General features: G+C 53.5%; 1 protein-coding gene across 3 annotated transcripts in view; it reads left to right on the top strand.

The window, feature by feature from the left end:
• Positions 1-24972, top strand: part of rapsn (receptor-associated protein of the synapse, 43kD) — a 332392-nt gene that overhangs the window by 271623 nt on the left and 35797 nt on the right. For all 3 annotated transcript variants that reach the window (XM_086007452.1, XM_086007453.1, XM_086007451.1), the window contains one exon: positions 6426-6479. In XM_086007452.1, coding sequence (XP_085863578.1) covers positions 6426-6479 — 54 coding nt within the window. The remainder of the gene's footprint in view (positions 1-6425; positions 6480-24972) is intronic.

The raw sequence follows: 24972 nt of genomic DNA, 5'->3' as shown, positions 1-24972 counted from the left end.
CCTGGAACCGCCCCTCCTCCAGCAGCAGTTTGTTAAAATGCCAGTACGCGGACCCCCCCAGCGCACAGCGGAACGAGCTCCGCCCACACCAGGTGGTGGTCCGTGCACGGCACCAGCCGCATGGTAGCCGCCGGAATGCAGGAGACGTACGCCCGGGAAATATAAAGGCGGTCGATTCTGGACCATCCTCCTCCAGACCTCACGCTAGTGAAGGCACTGGAGTCGGGGTGGAGATGTCGCCAGACGTCCACCAAGTTGAAGGACCCAACCAGGTCCCTCAACTTCTCCATCACTGCCGGGCATCGCAGGGGGGCCGAATGGTCCCTCGTCTCGAGGGTGCAGTTAAAATCCCCCCCGAGGATGATGCACTCGCCCGCGTCGATGGAGCCCAGAAGGGCGGACACAACTTCAAAGATGCGCACTTGCTGCGCATCGGCCTGAGGGGCGTACACGTTCACTAGATGGAGCGGCACGCACCCCAGGCGAACAGTGACCTGGAGCAAGCGGCCCGGCACGTGCTCCTTGACCCCCAAGATCTCCGGCAGAAAATGCGGGGCCAGCAAGATAGCCACCCCGCTGGAAACACTGGAGAGGTGACTCATGCTGACCCCTCCTTGCCACTCCAGGAGCCACGTGGCCTCGTCAATAAATGTGAGGTTATCCACTTTGGTGGCAAAAACAGGAAGGCTGATTATTATTTGAATGGCAATAGATTGGGAGAAGGGGAAGTGCAAAGAGACCTGGGGGTCCTTGTGCACCAGTCGCTGAAGGTAAGCATGCAGGTGCAGCAGGCGGTTAAGAAGGCAAATGGTATGTTGGCCTTCGTAGCAAGAGGGTTCGAGTACAGGAACAGGGATGTCTTGTTACAGTTGTACAGGGCCTTGGTGAGACCGCACCTTGAGTATTGTGTGCAGTTTTGGTCGCCTTACCTGAGGAAGGACGTTGTTGCCATGGAGGGAGTGCAGCGAAGATTCACCAGGCTGATACCTGGGATGGCAGGAATGACGTATGAGGAGAGATTGTGTCGATTGGGCTTATACTCACTGGAGTTTAGAAGATTGAGAGGGGATCTCATCGATACCTATAAAATTCTGTCAAGTCTGGACAGACTAGATGGCCGGGGAGTCCAGAACCAGGGGTCATAGTCTTAGGATAAGGGGTAAGCCATTTAGGACTGAAATGAGGAGGAATTTCTTCACCCAGAGAGTGGTGAACCTGTGGAATTCTCTGCCACAGAGGGCGGTGGAGGCCAATTCATTAAATATATTCAAGAAAGAGTTGGATATATTTCTTGAGGCTAAAGGGATCAAGGGATATGGGGAAAAGGCAGGGATAGGGTACTGAATTGGATGATCAGCCATGATCACATTGAATGGCGGAGCAGGTTCGAAGGGCCGAATGGCCTACTCCTGCTCCTATCTTCTATGTTTCTATGTCTCCCGGAACAGTGTGTGTTTCTTGCAGGAAGCACACCGCATACTTCCCGTCCCGAAGGACCGAAAGGTTATTAAATCTGCGGCGAGCCTCCCTGCTGCCGTTGATGTTAAGGCTCACTATGGTTATCTTCATATCAGAAGCATAGTGCAACCTCTACCTACACCTAATGGGGGGAGGGGGCGCAGCCGCTAGTCGACCGCCACTCCCTCAGCAGCCCAGTGAGGAACGACCTGAGCCGACGCAGCTCGAGCCGGCTCACGTCCGCGTCCATGGTCTTGACGGCAGCGCGGACCGACCCGATGAGCAGCGCCAGCTCCGACCACCTGGCGAGGGCCAGCTGGGTCTTGTTTTGACGAACCTGGCACATGGCCACAAAATCCTGGAGTTCCCTGACGGGAATGAGGGGAGACTCGGCGAGGGGCACGAGGTCATTCATCGCCTCGTCGGCGATGGAATCCAACTCGTCCTCCGCGCCCATCACCGAGTCCCCGTCCTCCTCCAGGGGGTCGCCACCAGCGGCCGACCTGTCCATTGCACAGTGTGCAGCGAACGGCTCAGCCGCATCGGCCGGCCCCGCCTCCGCCCGGATCCCACCCCCAGGATCGGTGGCAGAGGATTCCTCCCTGGGCTCCTCCGGGGGCGCCAGGCCAGAAGACAGCGATGCTTCAGAGTCCCCCTCTGCCCAGACGCCAGAACGCCCGGAGAAATCGGGGAGAAAACAAATTGAAATTCCTCCAGGACGTCCGGCGCCAGAGGCACAGTCACGGGGCCTTCCTCCTCCTCGCCACCAGTCTCCGACCCAGCGGATGGGGTGTCCTGGACTAAAATTTCAGCCAGGTCGAGCAGCCCCTGGGAAATGTTCGGGTCGCATTGGGCGAGCTCAGTTTCTTCCAGCTCGCCCGACCCAGACCCCAGGCCGCCCGACCCGGCGAGGTGTAATGGCACCGAAAGAATATCAATTTCTGCCGCGGGTTGTTCCGCGACCCCCCCCATCATCCCCATCCCTGGGAGGCACGTGGTGGACAGACACATCTGCCTCAGCCTCCCGAGGGACAGGCGACCCCTGCCAATCACTGGTGATGGTGACAGCGGATGGGGGGGGCGCAGTACCCACGGTGGGCGATGACTCCCCCTGCTCGGAGGGACCTTCCTCCTCCCGGTCCTCCTCCTCTTCCAGGGGGTCGCGCCTTCTTTTTAATGCGGAGGGAGTGAGGGAGACCTCCATGTCTGCAGGGGCCCGCTCCTCTGCTCCCTCCAGCGGAGCAGGTTTGTCGGGTCCCTCGGGCCCGAGCCTGACAACAGGTATCGGCGTTTCCGCCTCAGCGGTCGCAACCACAGGCTCGGGCATGAGGTCCCTCCCACCCTCGTCTGCCCCGACCAACTCCGCGATGAGCACGAGTGTCAGGGGCTCCAGGTTCAAAGGCTCGCCCTCCCCGGGGGGACCCACCCTAAGGTGTTTGACTATCCCCCATGCATTCCTTCCACCCGTACACACTCCCTCCCCCCCGCCGGAGACCTTGATGGCATCGGCCTCCGACGACGACCGCGCATCGGTTGTTTGGGGGGGCGCGGCCAGACCAGGGGAGAGGAGCAGCGGCGGCGCCCGCCTTGGCCGCACCAGACGATCCGGCGGCCTTGGAGGCGGGGCAGTTTTTCCGATGTGCCCCACCTCCTTGCAGGCGTGGCACCGCACACCGTCCGCCGTCCAAAAGGCACGATAGGCGGTCCCCTCGTGGAGGACGACAAATGCCCCGTCCGTGTCCTCCTCCCGCGCCAGCTGAATAAAGACCTGGCGCCGGAAGTAGAAGACATGCCAAAGGCTGGCTTCCCGGCAGCCGAGCGGGATAGGTGCGATCCCTGACCTCACCTCCCCAAGTTGGCGCAAGTGGGGGAGGAGGAGCTCACCAGGAATATAGGGCGGGACGTTGGAAATAACGATCCTCCGCGTGGTGGCCTCTAGAGGATCCACCGGCAGGAAGGTCCTGCCCATGGTGAGCCCCTTGGCGATGGCCAAGGACACCACCCGCTCTGACCCCAGGAAGAACACAGCCTTCCCGTACATTTTTGAGGTGGCGAGGATGGCTGAAGGGCCGACAACCCCAGCCATGGCCTTTACGCACGCCTCAATTGTCATTGTGGGGTGGGTGTAGCTCTTCACCCCAAGCTTTTTATTTATTAAGGAGAAAGGTGACGGGGCGGCAGAAGCAGCGGGAGCAGCCATGGCTGTGGCTGCCACCGCCGCATATGACCTAGCAGGCCCTGCCACCGGCGAAGAAGTAGACACCATTTATGGGGTGGTTTTTATAAAGGGCTACACCCACCCCAAGTCACAGGCCTTAAGGTGTTAATGGCCTCCGGTTTTTATTTAAGGTCTTCCCTTGAGCAGAGGGAGTTGTTAAATTAAAGGCACACCTCACCCCTTGTTGAATGGAATTGGGAGAGTGGCCTTCTCCCTTCTGCTCAAGTGGCAATTAATTAAAAGTTGGATAAGAGGTGCCTCTTGAGAGAGACAAAGAGAGAGACAAAGAGAGAGAGAGGAGGGGTTGGGAAGGAGGGAGGCTGCAAAGGCAGGGGCGCCACTCAGGATGGTAGCTGGGTGGGTGTCGGCAGGGGTGTACTCCCTGATGGAAAAAAATAAAGTCTCTGAAAGGTGTTCTTCTGGCAGGGGGAGAAGATGTCTTCACCTGGGAAAGCTGGAGAATACCCAGGCTCAGCCCTACACCAGGTCTTAATGATGTATTAATGATTTAAATGCTTCACCTAGGCAGCTCCAGCTGTCCCAGGCCAGGCAATAGAAGGGGTGCTTATTAGTGGTGTGTGTGGCCTAGTATTCTACAAGAGATACACACAGACACCCCTTGGTGTTCCGGCCGGTCTTCTTTCCTCCCCCCACCTACAATACAAAGTCTTTTGGGGAATGCACCAAATGACACCCACCTGCAGATGTTCAGTGGAAGATGTTATCCTTCCCTCCTTCCAAGCAGTAGATAGTTGGTGTCGATGCTGTTTCTCTCCCCTCTCTCCTTCTCCTGGAATGGAGGCCAATTTGGGGAGGCAGTGGTGGAAAGGCCTCTCCTCTTGTAGATGTTGGCCTCCTCTTTCCCTCTGTCCTCTCTAATCAGGCATCTCAGTTGTAGCTGTTGCTGGTTTCTCCTTCTCCTCCACTCCCTGGTCAAGGAGACCACCACTTTCCACTCTCCTTCTGGGTGAACCAGCAGCACAGAGAGCAAGGCAGAGAATGAATAAAGCTGTAAGGTTTTGTCCTTGTCTTGTCCTCTGTGCCTCTGGCCTCACCTGTGTGTTGTTAAAGTATTTGTCTCCTCTCTTTTCATTCGACCAAAAACAAAAAAAACAAGTTCACAAATACCCAATAACCCTTTTAACCAGCCCTCCACCAATCAAATTAAAATTTGTTCGTCCAGATTAATTATGCACTCCAGTCCCCGCGGCGCCCACCGGTCACGAAAAAGCTCGAGCGTGCCGGCGGACACCGCGTGCTCCATCTCTAGGGCCACCCGGGCGCGAACATGGCCATGGAAGAGGGGGAGGCAATCCGGTCGGACGACCCCCTCGCTCGCCCGCTGCCAGGACCAATTGATGGCTTTCTTGGCCAGGCCCAGGAGCAGGCCCACGAGGAGGTCCTCCGAGTATTTGTCTCCTGTCTCATTTGAATAATTATATCACGTGACCACTCTGGCCTGTATTTAAGCTTCCTGTTTACTGTCCTCTTTGCTCAGTCCTGGGTTCACCTGCCTGCAAGTAACAGTTCTTGCTGTGTCTCTGGCATTCTCGAGTTTCTCTGTGTTTTCGAGTCTCAACTGAATCTCCTTTCGAGTGTTACCATATCTCTGTGTTTTCGAGTCTCAAGTGAATCGCCTTTCGAGTGTTACCCTGTTTCTATGTTCTCGAGTCTCAAGGAAGCATCTTTCGAGTTCTACCCGGTCTCGAGTCCTTCGATAGTTTTCCTGCACTTGGGTCCACTACCGAAACCCTCGCAAAACAGCCCCGTGAATGCACGGCCCCATGACAGTTGGTTCTCTCACCACCTGTCTCAGGTCCAGACTGGCAGTTATATCCTTCAGGACTCGGCCAGCTCGGTCAGTAGTGGTGCTCCCAAGCCACTCTTGGTGATGGACATTGAATCCCCCACCCAGAGTACATTTTGTGCCCTTGCTACCCTCAGTGCTTCTTCCAAGTGGTGTTCAACATGGCGCAGTACTGATTCATCAGCTGAGGGAGGGTGGTAGGTGGTAATCAGCAGGAGGTTTCCTTGCCCATGCTTGACCTGAAGCCATGAGACTTCACGGGGTCCGGAGTCAATGTTGAGGACTCCCAGGGCCACTCCTTCCCAACTGTATACCACTGTGCTGCCACCCCGGTGGGTCTGTCCTGCCGGTGGGGCAGGACATACCCAGGGATGGTGATGGAGAAGTTTGGGACATTGGCTGAAAGGTACGATTCTAAGTATGACTATGTCAGACTAGTCTGTGGGACAGCTCTCCCAATTTTGGCACAAGTCCCCAGATGTTGGTGAGAAGGACTTTGCAGGGTCGACTGGGCTGGGTGTGCCTTTGCCATGTTCGAATCCGGGTCAATGCTGGGTGGTCCAACTGGTTTTATTGTTATTATTTTCCTAGCAGCTAGGCCATTTCAGAGGGCAGTTAAGAGTCAACCACATTGCTTTGGGTCTTCAGTCACATACAGGCCAGACCGGGTAAGGATGGCAGATTTCCTTCCTTAAAGGAGGTTAGTGAACCAGATGGGTTTTTACGACAATCTGATTGTTTCATGGTTACCATTACTGACTTTTTATTCTAGATTTATTTAATTAAGTGAATTTAAATTCCCCTGCTGCTGTGGTGGGATTTGAACTCCTGTCTCCAGATCATTAGTCCAAGCCTCGGCTCTACCAGTCCAGTAACATAACCACTATATCACCATTCCCGACACTGTGTCTCACTCCTCGATTTACACTTTGTATTTTCTAGGGTCTAGAGATTGTGCACAAAGCAGAAGAACTGGCTGAAGCTGTGGGAAACAAGGTAAGAGATATTATAGAATTCAGACAGCGAACAGTGTGAATATGATTGAACAGTGCTCATTCAAATATCCTGTTCCAATATTATGGGGTGGCATCCTGTTATTAATTCAAGGGCTGAGGATGGAAGGGACTCAGATTGGCCCAAAAATCATCACATTTATAAAGTTGGCACCCAGAAAACCTGTCTGCGGTGACGCAGATGATTCAGACCACTAACATCATCTCTACATCTAGGATACGTGTCGATATGTGTGTGTGTGTGTCGATATGTGTGTGTGCGTGTTGATATGTGTCTGTGCATGTTGATATGTGTCTGTGCGTGTTGATATGTGTCTGTGCGTGTTGATATGTGTCTGCGTGTTGATATGTGTCTGTGCGTGTTGATGTGTGTGCGTGTTGATATGTGTGTGCATGTCAATATGTGTGTGCGTGTCGATATGTGTGTGTATCGATATGTGTCTGCATGTCAAAATGTGCATGTCGATATGTGTGTGTGTTGATATGTGTGTGTGTCTATGTGTGTGCATGTCGATTGTGTGTCTATGTGTCTGTGCATGTCGATGTGTCTGTGTCGCTGTGTGTGTGTGTCTGTGTGAGTGTGTGTGTCGATATGTGTGTGTGCATGTCAATATGTGTGCATGTCGATATGTGTGCATGTCGATATGTGCGTGTGTGTCGATATGTGTGTGTGTGTGTCGATATGTCTGTGCGTGTTGATATGTGTGTGCGTCAATATGTGTCTGTGCATGTTGATATGTGTGTGTGTGTTGATATGTGTGTGTGCATGTCGAGAAGTGTGCTTGTTATGTGTGTGTGTCGATGTGTGTGTGTCAAAATGTGCATATGCATGTCGATATGTGTGTGCATGTCAATATGTGTGTGTGTTGATATATGTCTGTGCATGTCAATATGTGTGTTCATGTCTATGTATGTGTGTGCATGTTGATAAGTGTGTGTGCATGTCGATATGTGCATGTGTGTGTTGATATGTGTGTGCATGTCGATATGTGAGTGCGTGCCGATATGTGTGTGCGTGTGTCGATATGTGTGAGTGCATGTCGATATGTGTGTGTGTGTGTGTCAATATGTGTGTGCATGTTGATATGTGTGCGCGTGTCGCTGTGTGTCTGTGTTGATATGTGAGTGTGCGGGTCAATATGTGTCTGTATGCGTGTCTATATGTGTGTGCGTGTCTATGTGTGTGCGTGTCTATGTGTGTGCGTGTCTATGTGTGTGCGTGTCTATGTCTGTGTGTGTCTATGTCTGTGCGTGTCTATGTGTGTGCGTGTCTATGTGTGTGTGTGTCTATGTGTGTGCGTGTCTATGTGTGTCCGTGTTTATGTGTGTGCGTGTCTATGTGCGTGCATGTCTGTGCGTGCATGTCTATGCGTGCGTGTCTATGTGTGTGTGTCTGTGTGTGCGTGTCTATATGTGTGTGTCGATATGTGTGAGTGTGTATTGATATGTCTCTGCGTGTTGATATTAGCATGTGCATGTTGATATGTGTGAGTGTGTGTCGATATGTGTGTTTGTGAGTCGATATGTGAGTGTGTGTCAATATGTGAGTGCGTGTCGACATGTGTGAGTGCGTGTCGATATATCTGTGCATGTTGATATGTGTGAGTGCATGTCAATATGTGTTCATGTCGATATGTGTGTGTTTGTGTTGATGTGTGCATGTCGATTTGTGTGAGTGTATGTCGATGTGTGTGTGTTGATATGTGGGTGTGTATCAATATGTGTGAGAGCGTGTCAATATGTTTGTGTGTCGATATGTGTGTGCATGTCGTTATGTGTGTGCTTGTCGATATGTGTCTGTGCATGTCGATATGTGTGAGCGTGTATTGATATGTTTCTCTGCTTGTCGATATGTGTGTGTGCATGTTGATATGTATGAGCGTGTCGATATGTGTGTGCGTGTTATGTGTTTTTGCATGTCTGTGTGTGTCGACATGTGTGAGTACATGTCAGCATGTATGAGTGCATATCAATATATGTGTGTGCGTGTCGATATTTGTGCATGTCGAAATGTGTGTGCATGTCAACATGTGTGAGTTTGTGTTAATGTGTGTGTGTATCAATATACGTGTGTGCATGTCGATATGTTTGAGTGTGTGTCAACATGTGTGTGCATGTCAATATGTGAGTGTGTACCGATATGTGTGTTTGTGTGTCGATATGTGTATGTGTGTGTCGATAATTGTGTGAGTGCGTGTCAATGAGTGTGTGTGCATGTCAATATGTGTGAGTGTGTGCCGATATGTGTGTGTGTCAATATGTGTGTGTGCATGTCGATATGTGTGAGTGTGTATCGGTTTGTGTGTCATGTGTGAGTGCATCGATATGTGTGTTTGTGTGTCGATATGTGTGAGTGTGTGTCAATATGTGTCTGTGCGTGTCGATATGTGTGAGTGCATATCGATGTGTGAGTGCATGTCGATATGTGTGAGTGCATGTTGATATGTGTGAGTGCGTATTAATCTGTATGTGTGCATGTCGATATGTGTGTGCATACTGATAAGCATGTGTGTGTCGATATGTGAGTGCATGTCAATATGTGTGTTTGTGTCGATATGTGTGAGTGTGTGTCGACGTGTGTGTGTGTCGATATGTGTGGGCAGAAATGAGGAGGAATTTCTTCACCCAGAGAGTGGTGAACCTGTGGAATTCTCTACCACAGCAGGCAGTTGAGGCCAATTCATTAAATATATTCAAGAAGGAGTTGGATATATTTCTTAGGGCTAAAGGGATCAAGGGGTATGGGGAGAAAGCAGGGACCGGGTACTGAAATTGGATTATCAGCCATGATCGCATTGAATGGCGGAGAAGGCTCGAGGGTCCGAATGGCCTACTCCTGCTCCTATCTTCTATGTTTCTATATTTCTGTGTTTGTGTTGATGTTTCTGTGTGTGGCGATGTGTGTGTGTGCATGTCAATGTGTGTGTGTGTGTTGATATGTGTAAGTGCGAGTCATATGTTTGAGTGCGTGTCAATATGTGTGAGTGCATATTGATATGTGTCTCTGCATGTCGATATGTGTGTGCGTATTGATGTGTGTGGGTGTATCAATATGTGTGAGTGCATGTCGATAGGTGTGAATGCATGTCGATGTGTGTTTGTGTGTCGATATGTTTGAGTGTGTGTCGATGTGTGAGTGCATGTCAATATGTGTGAGTGCGTATTATATGTGTGTTTGTGTGTAGATATGTGTGTGCGTGTCGATAATTGTATGTGCATGTCAATATGTGTCTGTGTGTCAATATGTCTGTGCGTGTTGATATGTGAGTGCGTGTCAATATGTGTGTGTGTGTGTCGAGACTGTGTGACCCAGGGTGTGAACCAGACTGTGTGACCCGGGGTGTAACCCAGACTGTGAGACCCGGGGTATGACCCAGACTGTGTGACCTGGGGTGTAACCCAGACTGTGTGACCCGGGTGTAACCCAGACTGTGTGACCGGGGTTGTGACCCAGACTGTGTGACCCGGGTTGTGACCCAGACTGTGTGACACGGGGTGTAACCCAGACTGTGTGACCCGGGGTGAGACCCACACTGTGTGACCCGGGGTGTGACCCACACTGTGTGACCCGGGGTGTAACCAGACTGTGTGACCCAGGGTGTAACCCAGACTGTGACCCGAGGTGTAACCCAGACTGTGTGACCTGGGGTGTGACCCAGACTGTGTGACCCGGGGAGTGAGCCAGACTGTGACCCGAGGTGTAACCCAGAATGTGGGACCTGGGGTGTGACCCAGATTGTGTGACCCGGAGTATAACCCAGATTGTGTGACCCAGACTCTGTAACCCGGGGTGTAACCCAGACTGTGTGACCCAGGGTGTGACCCAGACTGTGTGACCCGGGGTGTAATCCAGACTGTGTGACCCAGGGTGTAACCCAGACTGTGTTACCCGAGGTGTAACCCAGACTGTGTGACCTGGGGTGTAACCCAGATCGTGTGACCCAGGGTGTGACCCAGACTGTCTGACCCAGGGTGTGACCCACACTGTGTGACCCGAGGTGTAACCCAGACTGTGTGACCCAGGCTTTGACCGAGACTCTGTGACCCGGGGTTTAACCAGACTGTGTGACCAGGGTGTAACCCAGACTGTGTGACCCGAGGTGTAACCCAGACTGTGTGAACCGGGGTGTGACCCAGACTGTGAGCCGGGGTGTGACCCAGACTGTGTGACCCGGGGTGTGACCCAGATTGTGTGACCCGGGGTGTGACCCAGACTGTGAGCCGAGGTGTGACCCAGACTGTGTGACCCGGGGTGTGACCCAGATTGTGTGACCCGGGGTGTAACCCAGACTGTGTGACCCAGGGTGTGATGCAGACTGTGTGACCCGGGGTGTGACCCAGACTGTGTGACCCGAGGTGTAATCCAGACTGTGAACCTGGGGTGTGAACCAGACTGTGTGACCTGGGGTGTGACCCAGACTGTGACCCGAGGTGTAACCCAGACTGTGTGACCCGGGGTGTAACCCAGACTGTGTGACCCAGTGTGTGACCCAGACTGTGTGACCAGGGGTGTAACCCAGACTGTGTGACCCGGAGTGTGACCCAGACTCTCTGATCCGGGGTGTAACTCAGACTGTGTGACCCGGGGTGTGACCCAGACTTTGTGCCCCAGGGTGTGACACAGAATGTGTGACCCACACTGTGTGGCCAGAGGTGTAACCCAGACTGTGTGACCCAGGGTGTGACCCAGACTGTGTGACCCGGGGTGTGACCCAGACTGTGTGACCCGGGGTGTGACCCAGACTGTGTGACCCGAGGTGTAACCCAGACTGTGTGACCCGAGGAGTGACCCAGACTCTGTGACCCGGGGTGTAACCCAGACTGTGTGACCCGAGGTGTAACCCAGACTGTGTGACCCGAGGAGTGACCCTGACTCTGTGACCCGGGGTGTAACCCAGACTGTGTGACCCAGGGTGTGACACAGACTGTGTGACCCGGGGTGTGACCCAGACTGTGTGACCCGAGGTGTAACCCAGACTGTGAACCTGGGGTGTGACCCAGACTGTGTGACCCGGGGTGTGACCCAGACTGTGACCCGAGGTATAACCCAGGCTGTGTGACCCGGGGTGTGACCCAGACTGTGTGACCCAGAGTATAACCCAGACTGTGTGACCCGGGGTGTGACCCAGACTCTGTGACCCGGGGTGTAACCCCGACTGTGTGACCCAGAGTGTGACCCAGACTGTGTGACCCGGGGTGTAACCCAGACTGTGTGACACGCGGTGTAACCCAGATTGTGTGACCCAGGGTGTGACCCAGACTGTGTGACCCGGGGTGTGACCCAGACTGTGTGACCTGGAGTGTGACCCAGACTCTCTGATCCGGGGTGTAACCCAGACTGTGTGACCCGGGGTGTGACCCAGAATGTGTGACCCGGGGTGTGACCCAGACTGTGTGACCCGAGGTGTGACCCAGACTGTGTGACCCGAGGAGTGACCCAGACTGTGTGACCTGGGGTGTAACCCAGACTGTGTGACCCAGGGTGTGACGCAGACTGTGTGACCCGGGGTGTGACCCAGACTGTGTGACACGAGGTGTAACCCAGGCTGTGAACCTGGGGTGTGACCCAGACTGTGTGACCCGGGGTGTGACCCAGACTGTGACCCGAGGTTGTAACCCAGACTGTGTGACCCGGGGTGTGACCCAGACTGTGTGACCCGGAGTGTAACCCAGACTGTGTGACCCGGGGTGTGACCCAGACTCTGTGACCCGGGGTGTAACCCCGACTGTGTGACCCAGAGTGTGACCCACACTGTGTGACCCGGGGTGTAACCCAGACTGTGTGACACGCAGTGTAACCCAGAATGTGTGACCCAGGGTGTGACCCAGACTGTGTGACCCGGGGTGCAACCCAGACTGTGTGACCTGGAGTGTGACCCAGACTCTCTGATCCGGGGTGTAACCCAGACTGTGTGACCCGGGGTGTGACCCAGAATGTGTGACCCGGGGTGTGACCCAGACTGTGTGACCCAGGGTGTGACCCAGACTGTGAGATCCGGGGTGTGACCCAGACTGCGTGACCCGGGGTGTGACCCAGACTGTGTGACCCGGGTTGTAACCCAGACTGTGTGACCCAAGGTGTGACCCAGACTGTCTGACGCGGGGTGTGACCCAAACTGTGTGACCCAGGGTGTAACCCAGACTGTGTGACCCGGGGTGTAACCCAGACTGTGTGAACCGGGGTGTGACCCAGACTGTGTGACCCGAGGTGTAACCCAGACTGTGAACCTGGGGTGTGACCCAGACTGTGTGACCCGGGGTGTGACCCAGACTGTGACCCGAGGTATAACCCAGGCTGTGTGACCCGGGGTGTGACCCAGACTGTGACCCGAGGTATAACCCAGACTGTGTGACCCGGGGTGTGACCCAGACTGTGTGACCCGGGGTGTGACCCAGACTGTGTGACCCGAGGTGTAACCCAGACTGTGTGACCCGAGGAGTGACCCAGACTCTGTGACCCGGGGTGTAACCCAGACTGTGTGACCCGAGGTGTAACCCAGACTGTGTGACCCGAGGAGTGACCCTGACTCTGTGACCCGGGGTGTAACCCAGACTGTGTGACCCAGGGTGTGACACAGACTGTGTGACCCGGGGTGTGACCCAGACTGTGTGACCCGAGGTGTAACCCAGACTGTGAACCTGGGGTGTGACCCAGACTGTGTGACCCGGGGTGTGACCCAGACTGTGACCCGAGGTATAACCCAGGCTGTGTGACCCGGGGTGTGACCCAGACTGTGTGACCCAGAGTATAACCCAGACTGTGTGACCCGGGGTGTGACCCAGACTCTGTGACCCGGGGTGTAACCCCGACTGTGTGACCCAGAGTGTGACCCAGACTGTGTGACCCGGGGTGTAACCCAGACTGTGTGACACGCGGTGTAACCCAGATTGTGTGACCCAGGGTGTGACCCAGACTGTGTGACCCGGGGTGTGACCCAGACTGTGTGACCTGGAGTGTGACCCAGACTCTCTGATCCGGGGTGTAACCCAGACTGTGTGACCCGGGGTGTGACCCAGAATGTGTGACCCGGGGTGTGACCCAGACTGTGTGACCCGAGGTGTGACCCAGACTGTGTGACCCGAGGAGTGACCCAGACTGTGTGACCTGGGGTGTAACCCAGACTGTGTGACCCAGGGTGTGACGCAGACTGTGTGACCCGGGGTGTGACCCAGACTGTGTGACACGAGGTGTAACCCAGGCTGTGAACCTGGGGTGTGACCCAGACTGTGTGACCCGGGGTGTGACCCAGACTGTGACCCGAGGTTGTAACCCAGACTGTGTGACCCGGGGTGTGACCCAGACTGTGTGACCCGGAGTGTAACCCAGACTGTGTGACCCGGGGTGTGACCCAGACTCTGTGACCCGGGGTGTAACCCCGACTGTGTGACCCAGAGTGTGACCCACACTGTGTGACCCGGGGTGTAACCCAGACTGTGTGACACGCAGTGTAACCCAGAATGTGTGACCCAGGGTGTGACCCAGACTGTGTGACCCGGGGTGCAACCCAGACTGTGTGACCTGGAGTGTGACCCAGACTCTCTGATCCGGGGTGTAACCCAGACTGTGTGACCCGGGGTGTGAACCAGAATGTGTGACCCGGGGTGTGACCCAGACTGTGTGACCCAGGGTGTGACCCAGACTGTGAGATCCGGGGTGTGACCCAGACTGCGTGACCCGGGGTGTGACCCAGACTGTGTGACCCGGGTTGTAACCCAGACTGTGTGACCCAAGGTGTGACCCAGACTGTCTGACGCGGGGTGTGACCCAAACTGTGTGACCCAGGGTGTAACCCAGACTGTGTGACCCGGGGTGTAACCCAGACTGTGTGAACCGGGGTGTGACCCAGACTGTGTGACCCGAGGTGTAACCCAGACTGTGAACCTGGGGTGTGACCCAGACTGTGTGACCCGGGGTGTGACCCAGACTGTGACCCGAGGTATAACCCAGGCTGTGTGACCCGGGGTGTGACCCAGACTGTGTGACCCAGAGTATAACCCAGACTGTGTGACCCGGGGTGTGACCCAGACTCTGTGACCCGGGGTGTAACCCCGACTGTGTGACCCAGAGTGTGACCCAGACTGTGTGACCCGGGGTGTAACCCAGACTGTGTGACACGCGGTGTAACCCAGATTGTGTGACCCAGGGTGTGACCCAGACTGTGTGACCCGGGGTGTGACCCAGACTGTGTGACCTGGAGTGTGACCCAGACTCTCTGATCCGGGGTGTAACCCAGACTGTGTGACCCGGGGTGTGACCCAGAATGTGTGACCCGGGGTGTGACCCAGACTGTGTGACCCGAGGTGTGACCCAGACTGTGTGACCCGAGGAGTGACCCAGACTGTGTGACCTGGGGTGTAACCCAGACTGTGTGACCCAGGGTGTGACGCAGACTGTGTGACCCGGGGTGTGACCCAGACTGTGTGACACGAGGTGTAACCCAGACTGTGAACCTGGGGTGTGACCCAGACTGTGTGACCCGGGGTGTGACCCAGACTGTGACCCGAGGTGTAACCCAGACTGTGTGACCCGGGGTGTGACCCAGACTGTGTGACCCGGAGTGTAACCCAGACTGTGTGACCCGGGGTGTGACCCAGACTCTGTGACCCGGGGTGTAACCCCGACTGTGTGACCCAGAGTGTGACCCACACTGTGTGACCCGGGGTGTAAGCCAGACTGTGTGACACGCAGTGTAACCCAGAATGTGTGACCCAGGGTGTGACCCAGACTGTGTGACCCGGGGTGCAACCCAGACTGTGTGACCTGGAGTGTGACCCAGACTCTCTGATCCGGGGTGTAACCCAGACTGTGTGACCCGGGGTGTGACCCAGAATGTGTGACCCGGGGTGTGACCCAGACTGTGTGACCCAGGGTGTGACCCAGACTGTGAGATCCGGGGTGTGACCCAGACTGTGTGACCCGGGGTGTGACCCAGACTGTGTGACACGGGTTGTAACCCAGACTGTGTGACCCAAGGTGTGACCCAGACTGTCTGACGCGGGGTGTGACCCAAACTGTGTGACCCAGGGTGTAACCCAGACTGTGTGACCCGGGGTGTAACCCAGACTGTGTGAACCGGGGTGTGACCCAGACTGTGTGACCCGGGGTGTGACCCAGACTGTGTGACCCGGGGTGTGACCCAGTCTGTGACCCAGGGTGTGACCCAGACTGTGTGACCCGGGGTGTAACCCAGACTGTGTGACCTGGGGTGTAACCCAGACTGTGTGACCCGGGGTGTGACCCAGACTCTGTGACCCAGACTGTGTGACCCAGGGTGCGGCCCAGACTGCGTGACCTGGGGTGTGACCCAGACTGTGTGACCCGGGGTGTGACCCAGACTGTGTGACCAGGGGTGTGACCCAGACTGTGTGACCCGAGGAGTGACCCAGACTGTGTGACCCGGGGTGTAACCCAGACTGTGTGACCCGGGGTGTGACCCAGACTGTGTGACCCGGAGTGTAACCCAGACTGTGTGACCCGGGGTGTGACCCAGACTCTGTGACCCGGGGTGTAACCCCGACTGTGTGACCCAGAGTGTGACCCAGACTGTGTGACCCGGGGTGTAACCCAGACTGTGTGACACGCGGTGTAACCCAGACTGTGTGACCCAGGGTGTGACCCAGACTGTGTGACCCGGGGTATAACCCAGACTGTGTGACCTGGAGTGTGACCCAGACTCTCTGATCCGGGGTGTAACCCAAACTGTGTGACCCGGGGTTTGACCCAGAATGTGTGACCCGGGGTGTGACCCAGACTGTGTGACCCGGGGTGTAACCCAGACTGTGTGACCCGGGGTGTGACCCAGACTGTGTGACCCGGGGTGTGACCCAAACTGTGTGACCGAGGGTGTAACCCAGACTGTGTGACCCGGGGTGTAACCCAGACTGTGTGAACCGGGGTGTGACCCAGACTGTGTGACCCGGGGTGTGACCCAGACTGTGTGACCCGGGGTGTGACCCAAACTGTGTGACCCAGGGTGTAACCCAGACTGTGTGACCCGGGGTGTAACCCAGACTGTGTGAACCGGGGTGTGACCCAGACTGTGTGACCCGGGGTGTGACCCAGACTGTGTGACCCAGGGTGTGACCCAGACTGTGTGACCCGGGGTGTGACCCAGACTGTGTGACCCAGGGTGTGACCCAGACTGTGTGACCCGGGGTGTAACCCAGACTGTGTGACCCGGGGTGTAACCCAGACTGTGTGACCCAGGGTGTAACCCAGACTGTTGTGACCCGGGGTGTGACCCAGACTCTGTGACCCAGACTCTGTGACCCAGACTGTGTGACCCAGGGTATTACCCAGACTGCGTGACCTGGGGTGTGACCCAGACTGTGTGACCCGGGGTGTGACCCAGACTGTGTGACCAGGGGTGTGACCCAGACTGTGTGACCCGGGGTGTGACCCAGACTGTGTGACCCGGGGTGTGACCTAGACTGTGTGACCCGGGGTGTGACCCAGACTGTGTGACCCGGGGTGTGACCCAGACTGTGTGACCCGGGGTGTAACCCAGACTGTGTGACCCGGGGTGTAACCCAGGCTGTGTGGACCGGGGCGTAACCCAGACTGTGTGACCCAGGGTGTAACCCAGACTGTGTGACCCGGGGTGTAACCCAGACTGTGTGACCCGGGGTGTAACCCAGGCTGTGTGACCCAGGGTGTAACCAAGACTGTGTGACCCAGACTGTATGACCCGTGGTGTAACCCAGACTGTGTGACCCGGGGTGTAACCCAGACTGTGTGACCCAGACTGTGTAACCCAGACTGTGTGACCCGGTGTGTAACCGTGTGTCTGTGTCTGTGCGGTGTGTCTGTGCCTGTGCGTGTGTGTGTGTCTTTTTGTGCGTGTGTGTGTGTGTGTCTGTGTGTGCGTATGTATGCATCTGTGCACGTGAGTCTGCATGTGTGTGTGTGTGTGTCTGTGCATGTATCTGTGTCTGTGTGAGTGTATCTGTGTGTCAGTGTGTAAGTGAGTCTGTGTGTCTGTGTTTGTGTCTGTGTTTTTGTCTGTGTGTGTGTCTGTGTGTTTGTGTCTGTGAGTGTATCTGCGTGTGTGTGTGTCTGCGTGTGTGTGTGTGAGTCTGTGTGTCTGTGTGTGAGTGAATCTGTGTGTCTGTGTTTGTGTCTGTATGTATGTCTGTGTTTGTGTGTGTCTGTGTGTGTGTGTGAGTGTGTCTGGGTGTCAGTGTGTAAGTGAGTCTGTGTGTCTGTGTGTGAGTGAGTCTGTGTGCCTGTGTGTGTCTATGTGTGCATGTGCCTGTTTGTGTTTGTGTCTATGTGTGTGCCTGTGTGTGTCTATGTGTGCGTGTGCCTGTGTGTGTGCGTGTGCCTGTGTGTGTGTGTGTCTATGTGTGTGCATGTGTCTGTGTGCATGTGTCTGTGTGTGTGTGTCTGTTTGTGTGTGCCTGTGTGTGTCTGTGTCTGTGTGATTGTGTCTGTGCGTGTCTGTGTGTCTGTGTGAGTGTCTGTGTGTGTCTGTGTCTGTGTGTGTGTCTGTGTGTTTGTGTCTGTGAGTGTATCTGTGCATGTGTGTGTGTCTGTGTGTCTGTGTGTCTGTGTGTCTGTGTGTGTGTGTGTCTGTGTGTCTGTGTGTATGTGTATTATATCTGTGTATAATTGAGACACGGACTGCATGAGTTGATTATAACAAGTCTTTACTGAATGGAGACAACCTGGAAACTGAAACTACTAGGGCCTGCTAGGGCCTTTTATACAGGGGTGGTCACTGCCAGTACTGCAGTCTGAGACCAGTTATTCCCTTAAAGGTACATACACAACAATTCCTCCCCTTTTAGATAAACAGTACATAACATTCATTTAACAACTAAATAATAACTAATTACAATTACCGGTTGCTAGATACATTGGTTGAAGTTAAGCAATTATAAGTTCAGTCTTTGAGGAGGCTTCCTGATTCTGTCTGGATAATGCCTCTTTGGGATATCAGGTTCTTCTGGCAAGGTTGAGTCGGGATCAATGTCGTTGTTTGGTTCGTCTGCTTCCAATATCACCGATTCTGCGGTAGATGCAATTGGTACTTCGGTTTCATCGCCAGATGTATCAGATCGTGGTGTGGAGTTGATGTTTTCCAGTGACTCTAGAATCTGGCCAGCATGGCATCTTACAATGCTCTCTCCAACGTCCATGGTATACATTAGAGGTCCTTGCCGTGTACAGATCATTCCTGGCTGCCATTTCTCTGTGCAGTAGTCCCGGGCCAAAACTGGTTGACCTATCTTAAAACTCCTGGTCGGCCTTTCATTCATATTCTGAAACTGCCTGTTCTCCACATCTCTTCTGACGTTTGGCTTAACCAAATCCAAGCGGCATCGTAGTCTTCGATTGAAGAACATCATGGCTGGAGTTTGGTTGGTAACCGCATGTGTTGCATTCCGGTAGGCAAACAAAAAGTTATCCACCTTGTGTTGTAGGGGTATATCTTCATTACACATTTCCTTGATAGCCTTCTTGAATGTTTGAACAAACCTCTCGGCCAATCCATTAGTTGCTGGATGATATGGGGCGGATGTGTAATGCTTAACACCATTGTTCTTTAAGAACCTCTGGAACTCTTCAGACACAAACTGTGGTCTATTGTCAGAGCAAATCTGTTCAGGCAAGCCATTCCTGGCGAATATGGTTCGTAAGACTGTGATAGTTTTTTCTGTGGTGGTTGAGGACATTTTTATTACCTCTGGCCACTTTGAATGTGCATCCACCGCAATTAAAAACATCGAGTCCATAAAGGGACCAGCAAAATCAATGTGCACCCTTTGCCATGGAGATGAGGGCCACTCCCATGGATGTAGAGGGGCTTGTGGTGGGGCGTTTTGGACCTTCTGGCATCCTGTACAACAAGAGTTCATCTCTTCGATTTCTCTATCGATTCCCGGCCACCACACACAGGCTCTGGTTAAGTTCTTCATTTTTAACCCTCCCAGATGACCCTCATGAAGCTCATTGAGCACTCTATCCTTCAATTTGTGTGGAATTACTACTCTGGATCCACACATCAAGGTTCCTCTGCACACTGACAGCTGTTCTCTTCTCAGCGAGAATGCTGGCAGCAGTGGTTCACCATGTGCTGGCCATCCCTTCACCATTAAATCATAGACCCAGGAGAGTGTCGGGTCATTTCGTGTTTCCTTTTCTATGTTTGCATTCGTCACAGGGAGACATTCGACTATAGTCGAGTGGAATAACTCCACTGGATCCACTGCCAGTTCTTCTTCCACCATCGGCAACGGTAGGCGCGACAATCCATCAGCATTCCCATGCTGTTTAGTTCCTTTGTACTCGATGTCATATTGGTGTGCCCCTAGGAAAAGGGACCACCTCTGTAGCCATTGTGCCGTCATTATCGGTACGCCCTTCTGAGGGTTGAAAATGGAGACGAGAGGCTGATGATCAGTTAGTAGAGTAAATTTCTGACCGTGCAGGTAGTGATTGAACTTCTTCACCCCCCACACCAGGCTGAGGGCCTCTCTGTCAATCTGGGCGTAGTTACACTCGGCTGAAGTTAACGAGCGTGATGCAAAAGCTAGCGGCCTCTCTGAACCATCAAGGAATTTATGTGACAGTACCGCCACAACACCATAGGGAGACGCATCACACGTCAGTCTTATCGGTAGTGATGGGTTGTAGTGAGCCAATACTTCTCTTGAAGTGATTAGGTCCTTACTCTTCTGAAAGGCCCGCTTACATTCATCGCTCCATTTCCATGCTACTCCCGTTCGTAGTAGGGCGTTCAGTGGATGCAGAATTGTGGACAAATTCGGCAAAAACTTATGGTAGTAATTCACCAATCCGAGGAATGACCTCAGTTGCGACACATTTTCAGGCGCTGGAGCCTTAACTACCGCTTCAATTTTGTCAGGGGACTTATGCAACCCCTCTTCATCAATCACGTGGCCACAATACGATATCTGTTTCTTAAAAAACTCGCACTTGGGGCGATTGGCTCGTAGCCCATGTTCACATAGTCTAGTGAGCACCTGCTCTAGGTTGGCAAGGTGTTCACTGTCATCTTCACCTGTCACTAGGATGTCGTCCAAGTAACACTGAGTCCCCGGAATCCCTTGCAGGACTTGTTCCATCGCTCTTTGCCATATCGCCGGAGCTGATGCTACTCCAAATACCAGTCGATTATACTGGTAAAGACCTTTGTGAGTGTTTATCATGAGATACTTCCTAGAGGATTCTTCAACCTCCATCTGCAAATATGCTTGTGGCTAGGTCAATTTTTGTAAAACGCTTCCCTCCAGATAGTGAGGTGAAGATATCTTCTATCCTTGGAAGAGGATATTGTACTGTGTGAAGGACTGGGTTCACCATCACCTTGAAGTCCCCACAGATGCGAACCTTCCTTGGCTCCTCAGACTTATTGTTTAACATTTTCTTCATGACAGGAACGATGGGTGTCGCCCACTTGCTCCAGTCTACTTTAGATAACACGCCTGCATTCTCCAGATTCTCCAGTTCTGCCTCGACGGCTGGGCGAATTGCATATGGTACCGGTCTTGCTTTGAAAAACTTGGGAATTGCATTCTCCTCTATTTTTATCGAGGCGGTTACACCTTTAAGAGTGCCCAGTTCTTGTTGAAATACCTCTTTGGCGTCAGCTAAGATTGTTGACAATTGTCCAGGAGTGATGTCGTCATCCTTTTTACCAGCCATCGTCAGTGCCTGAATGGAGTGCCAGCCTAAACTTATCTTTCTGATCCATTCACATCCCAATAACGGTGGTCCACCATCTTGCAGAATGTAGAGATACAATTTCCGTATTTTCTTACCGTTGTATTCGACAGGCACCCTTATTTTTCCTCTGGGGTATACTTTTTGCCCCGAATACATCCTCAAGACAATGGGGCCTAGAAATTCAATGGCCTGCACCACCAGTTTGCGCCCAAAGAGGGCTTTTGCACCACGGTGCAAACCTACCGCGATATTTAGCGGGGCGCTAATGGCGGCGTTAGCCAGTAGTACTGCGCCACCACCGATGACGTCATCGGTGTGCGCAGCACCCCGCTATCGCCCCGCTGGCCATATTTGGTCGCTGCCGCCTCCCCCGCGCCGGCCGCAAACAGCGACCGGTACACGGGGCCTACCTGTGCCGGTAGTGGGGCGAGATAAGGCGGAGGTGCGGCCGGCCGCTTTTTCGGCGGCCACCTGCCCGCACCTCCGTCCCCGGCCTCCTTCACCCCCCCCCCCACGGCATTGCCGGCTGTTTCCAGAGAGCCCGGCACTTCTCCTTGGTGCCGGGCTCATTTGCCGGCACTCGCGAGCGGGGATCGTGCTGTTGCAGGCACCTCCCCCTTAAGAGTGAGAGGAAGGCCTGCAGTACCGCAGGCTGCCGTGCCGCAGCGGGTGGTGCTGCGGCACTTTGCACGCCGATATTCAGTTTCAGCGCCCCAAGCGGGGCGCCAAAACCCTTGTTTAGCGGCCGGCTTCCACTTGGGGCGCTGAAACTGAATATCCTGCTGGTGCAAGTGGCTCCGCGCGCAGCGCTAATTCTGGCGCCCAGGCAAGCTGGGCGCCTCTAACTGAATTTCTAGGCCTGGATGTCTCTCTCAAGGGTATGTGTGAGAATAGCTGCTCGTAGTCTCGTCGATTCATGACGGTTAGAGCTGATCCTGTATCCAATTCCATTTTGACTTGGGACCCTGCTATCGTGAGGGTGACCCAAATGGTTCGGTGATCCTCTTTTGCGATTACGTTGTGAAGTTTGAGACAGCTTAGTCTCTTGTTCCCGGATTCACTATCGCTCATCTGGTCTTCGGAACTACTGTCCGTCATCTTTTGTACTTTCCTGTACGGTTCCTTAGTAGCCTTTTTGTTGTCGTTGGTCTTCTTCCCAGACCTGCAAACTCGTGCAATGTGTCCCATCTTTCCGCATTGCCTGCATATTTTGTCCTTGGACCAGCAGTCCTTCTGGTCATGGTTTGTTCTGCTGCAGCGATAACATTTTGCAAATCCCCGTGTCATTTCGTGGGTGCCATATTCCTGTGGCTTTTGTTGTATTTCCGCAGCTCTCCTTGCTGCTGCTTCGTACGATACTGCTACGCTGAAAGCCTTATCTAGCGTAAGCTCTTTCTCTGAGAGTAACCTCTTCTGGGTTCCTTCACTCAGGAGTCCACAGATAAATTTGTCCCGTAAGGTATTTGCCAGTCCTGCTCTGAACTGGCAGTGCTTTGATAGCTTGTGTAGTTCCGTAAGGTAATCAGCATTGCTCTCATTTTTATGCTGATTTCTCCTGTGGAATTTAAATCTTTCTGCTATCAGCAGTGGTGTAGGATTTAGGTGTTCCTGTAGGATAGCAACAATTTCGTTAAAACTCTTCGCCTTCGGTTTGGCTGGAGTAATCAGGTCCCGCAATAGGCCGTACGTTCTTGCGCCCATTAAATTTAGCAATACCGATGCCTTTTTCTCATCGGCTATTTCGTTTGCCTCGCAATATACCTCGACTCTTTCCACATACGTGGTCCAGTCTTCTATTGCATTATCGAAGGCAGCGATATTGCCAGTCTTTGGCATCTTGAAAATCTAAGATGGCACCTCCCGTGCTTTGCCTTCATCCCTGATGGATCAAAATGGCGCCTCCCGCGCTTTTCCTTCTTCCCCGCCGAGTTAAGATGGTGCCTCCCGTGCTTTCCCGCCGCTGCCGCTGCTGCCAACGCTGTTGCTGGCGATTATATTTATTTTACTATCCTGTAATGGCGATGCCCTATGGTCTTCGCGCCTCCCCAATCGCTGCTGCCAACACCGCTCTCCGCGGTATTTTTATTTTTCTATCGCACTTCAATATTTGCTCCGTTAATTGAAGAACCATTCCCGTCATGGAGCGGACCATCTGGGACACTTCCCTCCCTCTTCTTAGGTCCGAACACTGCCCGGCTGCGAAGCACCGGCCGTGCCCTGTGTGCTCCACCCTCTCTCTCTCTCTTTGCTTCCCGACTCACTGCCCGGCCCCGTTGCAGAGCCACCCGATCAAGCTCTAGCCCGCCGCAGCCCAGGAAGGATCAGTGCACTACCTGCCACCAGCCCGATTAGCTGGGAAACCACAGACTGGAGACCAAGCCTGGCTCCCGACAGTCTCTCCTGCACTTTTCAATTCGATGATTTGGAGGGCGGTTGCCCACGGTCGATGCCCGTTTCTCGAGTTTCTTTGGATTATTTATTTTTTTTCTTTCTTCTGGCTTCCACCTTCAATAACGTCATCTGAGGTGCTGCCGAGTTGCACGTAAGTTCGTTTCTTACTCGTTGCCAGTATTATGTCCGTGTATATTTGAGACACGGACTGCAGGAGTTGATTATAACAAGTCTTTACTGAATGGAGACAACCTGGAAACTGAAACTACAGAAGCCTGCTAGGGCCTTTTATACAGGGGTGGTCACTGCCAGTACTGCAGTCTGAGACCAGTTATTCCCTTAAAGGTACATACACAAAATTGTCCCTGTGTGTATTTGTGTGTGTCTGTCTGTGTGTGTGTGTGAGTGTGTCTGTGTGTCAGTGTGTGAGTGAGTCTGTGTGTCTGTGTGGGTATTTGTGTTTGTGTGTGTATGTGTGTGTGTGTCTGTGTGTGTATGTATGTGTGTCCGTCCGTGTGTATGTGTGTGTGTGTCTATGTGTGTGCCTGTGTGCCTGTGTGTGTCTATGTGTGTGTCTGTCTGTGTGTGTGTCTATGTGTGTGTGCGTCTGTGTCTGCGTGTGTTTGTGTCTGTGCGTGTCTGTGTGTGTGTGAGTGTGTCTGTGTCTGTGTTTGTGTGTGTGTGTGTCTGTGTGTTTGTGTCTGTGAGTGTGTGTGTGTGTGTGTGTGGGTGTGTGTCTGTGTCCCTGTGTGCATTTGTGTGTGTGTATGTGTGTGTCTGTGTGTGTTTGTGTGCCTGTATGTGTGTGTGGTTCTGTGTGTGTGTGTGTATGTGCGTGTGTCTGTGTGTGTGTGTCTGTGTGTGTGTCTGTGTTTGTGTGTGTCTGTGTGTGTGTGTGTGTGTATGTCTGTGTGTGTGTGTGTCTGAGTTTTTGTCTGTGTTTGTGTGTGTCTGTTTGTGTCTGTCTGTGTGTTTCTGTCTGTGCATGTGTGTCTGTGTGTGTGCATGTGTGTGTGTCTGTGTGCCTGTGTCTGTGTGTTTGTGTCTGTGAGTGTGTCTGTGCATGTGTGAGTGTCTGTGTGTCTGTGTGTATTTGTCTGTGTGTGTCTGTCTATGTGTGTGTGTCTGTGTGTGTGTGCGTCTGTGTGTGTGTGTCTGTGCATGTGTGTCTGTGTGTGTGTATGAGTCTGTGTGTCTGTGTGTGTGTGAGTCTGTGTCTGTGTGTGTGTCTGTGTGTGTGTGAGTCTTTGTGTCTGTGTGTGTGTCTGTGTGTGTCTGTGTGTGTGTGTGAGTCTGTGTGTCTGTGTGTGTGTGTGAGAGTCTGTGTGTGTGAGTCTGTGTGTGTGAGTCTGTGTCTGTGTGTTTGTCTGTGTTTGTGTGAGTGTCTGTGCGT

Source organism: Somniosus microcephalus, chromosome 15 (assembly GCF_052327205.1).
Source record: "Somniosus microcephalus isolate GS21.2 chromosome 15, FLI_Smic_1.0, whole genome shotgun sequence".
Classification (NCBI taxonomy): Eukaryota; Metazoa; Chordata; class Chondrichthyes; order Squaliformes; family Somniosidae; genus Somniosus; species Somniosus microcephalus.
Note: the sequence above shows the minus strand (reverse complement) of the source record. Positions and strands in the feature narration are given on the sequence as shown.